We start from the raw sequence: 10,388 nt of genomic DNA, 5'->3' as shown, positions 1-10,388 counted from the left end.
GCTGTGCTGGGTGTGCTGGGTGTGCTGCTGCTGCTGCTGCTGCTGCTGCTGCCCCGCGGCCCCTGCGGCAGCACCTCTGCCAGGCACGGTGGGCACAGGGCTGTCCCCTGGCTCGGGGACACTGACTGACGGGGATTGTCTCCACACCCAGCTGGCCAAGAGCCCCCAGGGCTCGGCACAGAAACACTCGGAGCCCCTGTGGTGGCTTAGCCTCGGGTTAGCCCAGGCTTGGGTTAAACCTCCAAGCTGGGTTAAAGCCCCTGCTCCGGCACACCCCTGTCACACACCCCGGGCTGTGAAAGGGTTTGCTGTGAGACAGGAATGAAAACACATAACCAAACTTACCTCAGATGACCTGCAGGTCCTGCTGCCACTGGCCACGAGGCAGCAGTGGCTGAGGTAACGCATCGGCTCAGCTGCACCAGACACACTCCTGCTGCGGCTTGGCACCTGACCCTGCTTTGTGCAGGGCACAGCCAGGCCCAGGTGCCTCCCAGCAGGGACACGGGGCTCAGGGCCCTGCGTGTGCCAGCTGTGACGAGGCACCACTCATCAGTAGGGACACAATGGGGATCTAAACCTTTTATTTTATCTTAGATAGCCAAAGGCTTCGACAACCCACCAAGTGTCCGTGGGTTTAAGCTGCTGGGCCACAGTGCCCTTGGGAGCTGCTCCCATCCCACCTTCTCCTGCAGGAGCAGCACTCTCCTGTCCCATGGCAGGGCCTCCCCCTTGCCCAAAAGCTTTGCAACCCCAACTGCACCTTACTGTTTCAATAAAATGCAGAAAACACCCTAAAGCTCTCCTCCCCACCTCAGAACAAGCGCAGGTGAAGGAGTCACAAACAAACAGCTGCAAAGAACTGAATTCCTGTCAGTTTTCACTTGATCCCAGGCTTTCCTTCCTGCTGGGGGGCACGGCGATGTCCAGCACCGCAGTCCTGAAGTAGAAGGTGTTGCTCCAGCGAGGTCCTGCTGCAAACAGCTGTCCGCCGTGCACGGTCACGCTGGCGCTTCCTGCCTGTGCAGCTCCTCTCCGTGAAATAAAGCGTTTCCTTGGGCAGCACTGGCGCTCCGGGGTGTCTCCACCTGATCCGCCGTGTCCGGGAGCACGTAGCCCTTCCCCGAGGACACGCCGGCCCTCAGGGCTGCTGGCCAGCTCCGCGTCTCGTAGAAGGTGCACAGGACGTCAAACACTGTCGGCGCGCACAGGGCTTGGTCACGCGCGTGCTGCGGCAGCGGTGCCAGCACTCCGCACACCCACCAAACACGGGAGAGGTGATGGCAGCTGAGCCAGGGGAGCTCCCCCAACCGACACCTGATGAGCTGCCCGCTCACCTGGGGCAGACAGGTGTTTTGGACTGGACTGTAGGGAGCTCTGGGCAACGCAGTGGCTGTGTCAACATCCAAAGAGCAGTGTGTCCCCATCGCTCTCTTGGCTGACACGTGCCACCCCCCTGTAGAGAGCCACAGCTGCTGTGCTGCCACGAGCACTGCCAGGCAGGGAGACCCCAGCCCCCGGGCACCTCCTCTGCCTTCTGTCCACAGAGAGGCCACACACTCCTCGGGCCAGGGCTAAAAGCTTTGAGGAGCTGGCCTGGGCCACGAGCCCCTCTGCAGGGACCAACAGAGAGGCATTCCCCTTGCAGAGGTGAAGGAGCACGAGCACACCCTCTGCTGTGCCCAGGAGTGCCAGCCCACGGGGGCACAGGACACCAACACCCTGCCTGCCACTGTCACACCTGGCTGAGGTGGCCTCAGGAGTGCCATCCCTCTGTGGCCTGAGCCCAGAGCAGCTCCAGAGCCGAGTGTGCCCGCCTTGTGCATGGGGAGCAGGGCACACAGCCAGCCCTGTGTGTGAGCCCCCGGTGCTGTGTGAGCCCCCAGCCCCTGTGTGAGCCCCCAGCCGCTGTGTGAGCCCCCCATTGCTGTGTGAGCCCCCAGCCCCTCTGTGTGAGCCCTCAGCCCCTCTGTGTGAGCCCCCAGCCCCTGTGTGAGCCCCCATTGCTGTGTGAGCCCCCATTGCTGTGTGAGCCCCCAGCCCCAGCAGCCCCTCACCCTGGTTGATGGCCAGAGTCTCGCAGTGGTAGTTCCTGGAGTTGGGGGCTCTCACCATGTACTCTCGGATGGGCAGCCGGGCAGTCTGCAGGTGCTGCTCCCGTGCCCTCCGCAGGGTCAGCTGCTGCAGGGACACACGGACACACGGCCTCAGGGGCCACCGGACAGACAGACCTGCCCCGGGGCTCACACTGTGCTGCCGCAGCCTCTCCCAGCTCGCTGCTGGCTCCGGGCAGAATTTGAGGGAAAAGGGTTGGGTGTGGGACGTGCAGGCAGAGCAGTGGATGTGCCTGCTGACAGGGCAGGATCACGCACCTTGTGAATGCTCTCATCCACCAGCCCTCCCAGCACATACACCTTGCTCGGGTCGATGTCCTGCAGCACTGCAAAGAGCAGCAGTCACCCCACGGCACAGCCCTCCCAAGGACAGCCCTGGCAGAGCCTCCCCACCGCAGGGGCTGCAGCCTGGGGCACACGGGTTCCACCAGCACAGATTCAGCACCATATCTGAGCACACAGAATGGCTCATGCCATGTGAGACAGCCCAGTGAGGAACAACTTGCCTGAAGCATGGAATGGCCTCAAACAGAAATTTCTAAAAGTCAGCCTTTTGCCCCGGTTCTCCCTTTGCTAAAGTGAAATACTTACCGTTCTCAGAGTCAGGAGTGAGATAAACAATGGCCTCCAAAGGAAACAGGTCCAGGTAACTCTCAGGAGTTGTATCCATCTTAAAGCCACAAGACAGAGTGAAGCAGCTCGTTAGCCTCAGGTACATCTGCCAGAACAAAGCCCTCCCCAGACACAGAGACATCCCAGCACTGACACTGCAGCTTTGGACACACAAACTGCTACAAGTCTTGTAGATCCAACAGATCTCCATGAGATCTCCACAGATCCTACAGATCTCCAGTGACCTGGGTTTTTCCTTTTCACTTGGACAATGTTCCTGTTCTAGCAACTGATCAACACACCTAAAAACTCCATTAAATTCTCTCCTCCAGAAGACCTCGGGGTGCTTTGAGAAAGGGAGAGCAGCAACAACGGACTAGATGTACACGAGTCGCAGAGCCCGGGGCTGGGCTGTGCCCGACCCCCGGCCAGAGCCTCACCAGGTACCGCTCGAAGCCGTCGTTCATGCGGAAGCACTGCTCGTAGATGGGGGTGCCGGCCGCGAAGCCGCTCAGGCACAGCCAGAAGGGCCGGGCGGCGCGGCGGTTCGCGCCGTAGAGCCGCCGGATCTGCGAGGCCAGGCGGCCGCTCTCCTGGGGGGGGACACGGCGGCACGGTGACCGGGCTGCGCTGCGGAGCCGCTGCCGAGCCCGGCCACACGGCAGCGGCAGGCCCGGGGCGGCTCCGCCGAGCTCCCGCTGCCCGCCCGCGGCAGGGACGGGCACACGCGGAGGGCAGCGCGTCCGGGACCCCCGAGGGGCCTGTGCGGGACCCCCCCGGAACCCCCCGAGCAAACCCCGAGCAGCCTGTGCGGGACCCCCCCCGGGCAGCCTGTCCGGGACTCCCCGAGCGGCCCGTCCGGGACTCCCCGGGACCCCCCGAGCGGCCTGTGCGGGACCGCCCCCCGGGCAGCCTGTGCGGGACTCCCCGGGACCCCCCGAGCGGCCTGTGCGGGACCGCCCCCCGGGCAGCCTGTGCGGGACTCCCCGGGACCCCCCGAGCGGCCTGTGCGGGACCCCCCTGGGCAGCCTGTGCGGGACTCCCCGGGACCCCCCGAGCGGCCTGTGCGGGACCCCCCCCGGGCAGCCTGTCCGTGACTCCCCGAGCGGCCCGTCCGGGACTCCCCGGGACCCCCCCGAGCGGCCTGTGCGGGACCGCCCCCCGGGCAGCCTGTGCGGGACTCCCCGGGACCCCCCGAGCAGCCTGTGCGGGACTCCCCGGGACCCCCCGAGCGGCCTGTGCGGGACCCCCCCGGGCAGCCTGTCCGGAACCCCCCGAGCGGCCTGTGCGGGACCCCCCCGGGACCCCCCGAGCGGCCCCCGGAACCCCCCGAGCGGCCCGCCCGGGACCCCCGCACCTTCTCGCTCATGCCGCCGCCCACGCCGAGGTCCACGCAGAGCCGCGGCCCCGCCGCCCGCGCCTGCAGCAGCCGCTCCGTGGCCAGGGCGGCCGGGACCCTCCCGCGGCGGAGGGACGGCGGTCCGGGCCCGCCGGGGCCGCCGCCGAGCGCCGCTCCCGGGCCGTCCCCGTTCCCGTCCCCCGCTGCCCGCCGCGCCCGGCGGCGCTGCCGCTCCTTCCGCCGCTTCCCGCGCCGGGCGGCGAGAACGCGCTGCCAGCGCCGCCGCTTCCGCAGCGCGTTCCTCTGCAGTGGGAGCGGGCACCGAGCTCAGCGGGACCGGGACGCTCCGAGCACTCGCCGAGCACCGAGCCCGGCCCCGCCGCACGCACCGAGCACCGAGCCCGAACCCGCCGCACGCACCGAGCACGGCTCCGCCGCGTCGCCCGCCCGCCCCGGGCTGGGATCGCCCGCGGCCGAGGGCTCGATCCGCAGCAGCCGCAGCGCCTCCGCCACCACCGCCGGCTCTGTCCCCGCCTCCGCCGGTTCCGCGCCCGCTCCCGGCTCCGCGCCCGCTCCCGGCTCCGCGCTCGCCGCCGGCTCCCTGTCCGCCGCCGGCTCCGCGCCCGCTCCCGGTTCCGCGCTCGCTCCCGGCTCCGCGCCCGCCGCCGGCTCCGCGCCCGCTCCCGGCTCCGCGCCCGCCGCCGGCTCCCTGCCCGCCGCCGCCACGGCCTCCATCGCGCCGAGGCGCGGAAGGGGCGGGCCCGGGACGCTCCGTCCGTCCCCCCGCGCTGCGGCACCGCCCCGGCGGGTCGATCCTGTCCCCGCTGCCGCCGTGCCCCGTGTCCCGCTCCCGTGGCGCTCCCGTGCCGCTCTCCGCTCCCCGTTGGTTTGTCGCCGTGCGGAGTCACCGGCTCACACAAGAGATGCCACCGGCCTGGTCAGCTGTGGACAGCTTCCCAAGGATGCTCCTCCATCGTGCACCCCTGCTTTGTATATTCCAATTCTTTTATCGTTATTCTTCCTTTTTTGTCCCGTTATACTGTGCCTATGCAGACAGGCATAAGCAGATGGAACTTAGATAACTATTGGCATCTGGATAGGCAATGAATCACAAAAAATTATTTCTGATTCGGAAAAAGTGGACGAATTGCATGACCAGCGCAACTGTCTGGCTGGAACTGCAGGAAGCCAAGTGCCTGCTGGCTGGCCAGGTCGTGAGCAGCAGCCCCGAGACAGCTCTGGAAATGTGCATCTCCTGACACTCTGTGGTGTCAGGCTCAGTATCTGAAATGGGGGAATGTAAAGGGAGGATGTAAATCAGAGCTGACCCAGCTGTGACCTGCTGTCCTGGCTGAGGCAGGGCAGGAGGTGGAAGGCCCTTGTCAGGGTCAGCAGTGCCAGCAGCACTGGAGGATCAGCATCGGCCTCTCCCTGAGAGCAGAGCAGGGACCCCAGCCCCAGGGCACGCAGGGCGGCCAGGCAGGCCCAGTGCTGGGTGCTGGGGGATGCAAGGCAGACGAGGGACTCTGGACCTGGTTCACATGAGAGATTTGATAACAGGGTGCCTTGGCAAAAGCAAAAGAACTGGCAATCTTTGGATTGCAAGAAGATTCAGTCAGACAGGTTAACTGGAAAAAGAAAATCCCATGAAACTCTGCAAAAGGCAGAGATGATGTTGCATGCATAAGTTTGTGTCGTGGCTGTAGCCCGCTCACTGCAGTACACATTGCTGGTCTCCCTAGGACAGTATATAAACATTTGTATGTGGAGACCCTGGGGGCATCCCCCAGGCTGGGGACAGAAGCAGCTTCCCCCAAAAGCTGTCAGGCCCCACTGGCTCCTTGCCCTGTCCCTGTGTCTGTCCCTGTGCCTGTCCCTGTGTCCCCGAGCTGCTCCCTCCCCATTCCCCGATCTCTGCACTGCCCCGACACCAGGGTGGCCCCAGGCTGGGGACGGACAAACCTGGGCCTGCCTGTGTGTGTGCCTGGGAGCTGCTCACCTCCCTGCACGGCTGGAGCACCCAAACTCCTGTGGGTGCCATGCAGGGCCCTTGGTGCTCCCTCACCTGGGCTTTACCAGCAGCCATGGGGGCTGGAATGTTTGTGTGCCACAGCAAATGGGATTGGATCACCCTCAGTGTGCCACAGCAAAATGGGATTGGATCACCCTCAGTGTGCCACAGCAAATGGGATTGGATCACCCTCAGTGTGCCACAGCAAAATGGGATTGGATCACCCTCAGTGTGCCACAGCAAAATGGGATTGGATCACCCTCAGTGTCCCACAGCAAAATGGGATTGGATCACCATCAGTGTCCCACAGCAAATGGGATTGGATCCCCATCAGTGTCCCACAGCAAATGGGATTGGATCACTATCAGTGTCCCACAGCAAAATGGGATTGGATCACTATCAGTGTGCCACAGCAAAATGGGATTGGATCCCCATCAGTGTGCCACAGCAAAATGGGATTGGATCACTATCAGTGTGCCACAGCAAAATGGGATTGGATCACCCTCAGTGTGCCACAGCAAATGGGATTGGATCACCCTCAGTGTGCCACAGCAAAATGGGATTGGATCCCCATCAGTGTCCCACAGCAAAATGGGATTGGATCACTATCAGTGTGCCACAGTAAATGGGATTGGATCACCCTCAGTGTGCCACAGCAAAATGGGATTGGATCACCCTCAGTGTGCCACAGCAAAATGGGATTGGATCACTATCAGTGTCCCACAGCAAATGGGATTGGATCCCCATCAGTGTGCCACAGCAAAATGGGATTGGATCCCCATCAGTGTCCCACAGCAAAATGGGATTGGATCACCCTCAGTGTCCCACAGCAAAATGGGATTGGATCACCCTCAGTGTGCCACAGCAAAATGGGATTGGATCACCCTCAGTGTCCCACAGCAAAATGGGATTGGATCCCCATCAGTGTCCCACAGTAAATGGGATTGGATCCCCATCAGTGTCCCACAGCAAAATGGGATTGGATCACCCTCAGTGTCCCACAGCAAATGGGATTGGATCACTGTAGAAGCGAAGGGAGACGACCCATCCTCTGATCAGCATCGAACTCCGATTTATTCATCCACCATGCACATTTTATAACCGTGTTAATTAAGCTCATACATATTGCAAAACCCAAGCTCATCATAGGTTACAGATTACACATTAATCCCTCCTTTTGTTTTCAATACCTGTGGTTTGTTATTGAAACCAAGATTTGTTTTCTCACCCAGATATGAATGGTTCTCAAGGCCTCCATGTTTGTCACTTTTGCTTTCCCAAAGCAGCCAAGGACAGAATGTTTACCTGTTATGAAAAAACAGCCTGATAACTTTGTTGTTTACAGAAATGTGCCTGACAACTTTGTTGTTTATAGAAACAGGCTTGAGATTTGCTGCTTTCAGGTGCCTTTTACTTTTCCATCAACTGTATATTTTCATGGCTTCTTTCTATGAGCCATGTTTGAACAAAATTCTCCAACAGATCACCATCAATGTCCCACAGCAAATGGGATTCTGATCCCCATCAGTGTCCACAGTAAAATGGGATTGGATCCCCATCAGCCTCCCTGTCTCTCTCCATTGCTGACAGCCCAGCTCACACCTGTGTGCCATTCACATTCTCTGAACAATCCCTTTGCCCAGGATTTTTCTCCTGGGAAGCCGAGAAGCCTCAGAGAAAAGGAAAACAATTCTTATCTCATGTGCTTCTCCTGTGTTGTGCTGGTGTGGAATGTGTTTGGAGATTGTTTACCCACAGGTGATTGTTCCATTGGATCCTGCTGTGAGTTGTTTTCACTCTTTGGCCAGTCAGGGCCAAGCTGTGTCGGGACTCTGGAGAGAGTCACGAGTTTTCATTGTTATCTTTTTAGCATTCTGTAAGTATCCTTGCTGTATTCTTTAGTATAGTTAGTATAGTATTCTTTAATACAATATAGTATTATAAAGCAATAAATCAGCCTTCTGAGAACATGGAGTCAGATCCATCTTTCCTGTCCTGTGCTGGGACATTCCCTGCAAATTCAACACAACTGACTGGCTGGAAACCCCTTCCAGCTCACACCTGGCTGGCGCTGAGGAGGCTGCACTCACTGCAAACCCCTTCCTGCCCACGGGACAGGGCTGGAAGTGCTGTGGTGTCCCTGCAGGATGGGGCTCCATGAGGCAGCGGCTGTGTCCCACACAGAGGCTTGGCTGCAACACTGGCTCATCTTTTGTTTCTGTGAAAAGTGCCAATCACTTATTTTTAAAATTTTAAAAGTAATTAAATGATTGTAAATATAGTTACATTGTTAGAGTAATAATAATTTGGATATTTGGGAATGGAAACAAAGAGTTACGGATGGTCTGGGTGCCTCTTTCTGGGCAAAACAGGCCCCAAAAAGGCCCCACGTTAACAGAGGATTAACCCTTAAAAGCAACAGCCTGTTGCATATTCATGCACCTCATCCACGATGCATAAGTCCCATTCAAACACAGGATTCTGTCTGGGCACTGTCAGCTGCTTCCTCTGAATCCTGAAGTGTCTCCAGGGCTGAGTGAGGCAGGAAGAAGTTCATTTCTCCTGATAATGGGGCAATAAATTCTCTTTCAGAGAAAGATTCAGGTGTCCTGTGGCTGCTATCTCAGTGTGAGTACCTCATTCCTTTCTTAAAAAAATATCTCACATGCATCGTTTCTATTTTAACATTATAACATAAACTGTATTTAACACAGTAATTAAGAAAATTAATACAGTATAACATAACACATATAATACAACACACATATAACATTCATTTGGATATTTGCGCAAAGCCAATCACAAAATACTCATTTTTCACCATTTCCTAGCAGAGCACCCATGTTAGCCTGAGGCACCCTGAGGCTCACACAGTGTGCAAACCTTGAGACAAGAAATGCTGGTTTAGAAATGCCGTGGAATGGTCAGACATTGCTGAGAGAGAAATGGAGCCAGAAACAAGTTACAAAGGATGGCCTTGTAAATAAGACTGGATACTGTGGGGAAACAGAACTGTGAAAGATGCACTGTAGTGGGACCCACAAGGGGTAATTTTAGATAATTGGCTTTAAGGCATCTACAGCACAGTGTGGCTAAAGCTGACAGGCTAAGAAACTCTTACGGTGTACTGCAATTAACAAATAGTTAACTTCTGAGTGTGATGGAGTGATTTATAACATCTGCACTGTCTCACTCTTCTCATGAGACTGAAAATGGAACAAGAGTTTTTAAAACACCTCCCAGCTGTCCTATCTCTGGGTCAGAAAAAGGCATTATCCAGCACCAGAGGAGGGGCTGGTGCTGCCCTGGGGCTGTGACACATCCACCTGTCCGGCACCCTCCAGCTGGGGGGCAGACCAGGGAAGCCTCTCCACACTCCTCTCTGCCATTCAGATTTTAGTAGCAGCTTCCACACTCTCAGGACACGCTGTTTAAAAAAAAACATATCGACATTTAATGTGTTTATAAAAATATTATGTCAGTTATGTTTATATAAGCTTAAGGGGAAATATCCACAGTTCACTCAAGCAGTGGATTTTGTGGGGAGGAGGAGCCCTGACCTTCCCTGGGTAGTTTTGGAAAAAGGCTGGTGCTAATTGTCTTAAGGAGAGCAAAGGGTGCTGGCCCGAGGGGCTGTCCCCATGGAGGGCTCGTCCCCAGGGCACAGCCCCCATCCACACCCTGTCCTACACTGTAAGATATGTGTGTGTTCCATTCCCACCTGCCAGAGCTGGGGCAGTTCTCTGCTGTCCATGGGGCAGTTCTCTTTATCTCTCCCACAGCCAATCCTCCCTCCAGGAGCTCTCTGCTGTCCATGGCCCATTCATCATTAATCACCTTCTGTCCACGGCCCATTCATCATTAATCACCTTCTGTCCACGGCCCATTCATCATTAATCACCTTCTGTCCACGGCCCATTCATCATTAATCACCTTCTGTCCACGGCCAGGGAGTGTCCCTGCAGGGCTGATCCAATCCCAGCATCCCATGGGGAGATGCCCCGCCCAGGGGAGGAGCCAAGCATTCCTGCCTGGATCCAATCTGAGCTTTGGGACAGCCCAGCAGCCTCTGCCCCCTGCCCTGCCAGAGGAGCAGCTTTCTGCTGCCCTGCACGGCCAGAGGGAGCCCAGGCCCATCTGCAGCAGCCCTGGAGCTGCAGAGGAAAACTCCCCCCTGGTGCAGGATCCCTGCTGCAGCAGAGCCACAGCTGGCACTGCAGGAGGGCTGAGCCCCCGTGGCATGGGGCTGGGGCACCGCCCTGGCGCTGTGGGGCAGGGGCTGTGATCGCTCTGGCTGTGGGTTGCTTTGTGC

General features: G+C 58.5%; 1 protein-coding gene across 1 annotated transcript; it reads right to left on the bottom strand.

Moving 5' to 3' along the window:
* Positions 1-567: 567 nt before the first annotated feature.
* Positions 568-4,800, bottom strand: TRMT10B (tRNA methyltransferase 10B). Its single transcript, XM_059491980.1, has 7 exons — positions 4,486-4,800; positions 4,084-4,368; positions 3,167-3,319; positions 2,706-2,784; positions 2,373-2,440; positions 2,058-2,181; positions 568-1,195 (listed from the first exon to the last, which is right to left on the bottom strand). The coding sequence occupies exons 1-7, from the start codon at positions 4,798-4,800 to the stop codon at positions 1,002-1,004; spliced, it is 1,218 nt and encodes a 405-aa protein (XP_059347963.1). The 3' UTR covers positions 568-1,001.
* Between the last annotated feature and the right edge of the window lie 5,588 nt (positions 4,801-10,388).

Source organism: Ammospiza nelsoni, chromosome Z, assembly GCF_027579445.1.
Source record: "Ammospiza nelsoni isolate bAmmNel1 chromosome Z, bAmmNel1.pri, whole genome shotgun sequence".
NCBI classification, from domain to species: domain Eukaryota; kingdom Metazoa; phylum Chordata; class Aves; order Passeriformes; family Passerellidae; genus Ammospiza; species Ammospiza nelsoni.
Note: the sequence above shows the minus strand (reverse complement) of the source record. Positions and strands in the feature narration are given on the sequence as shown.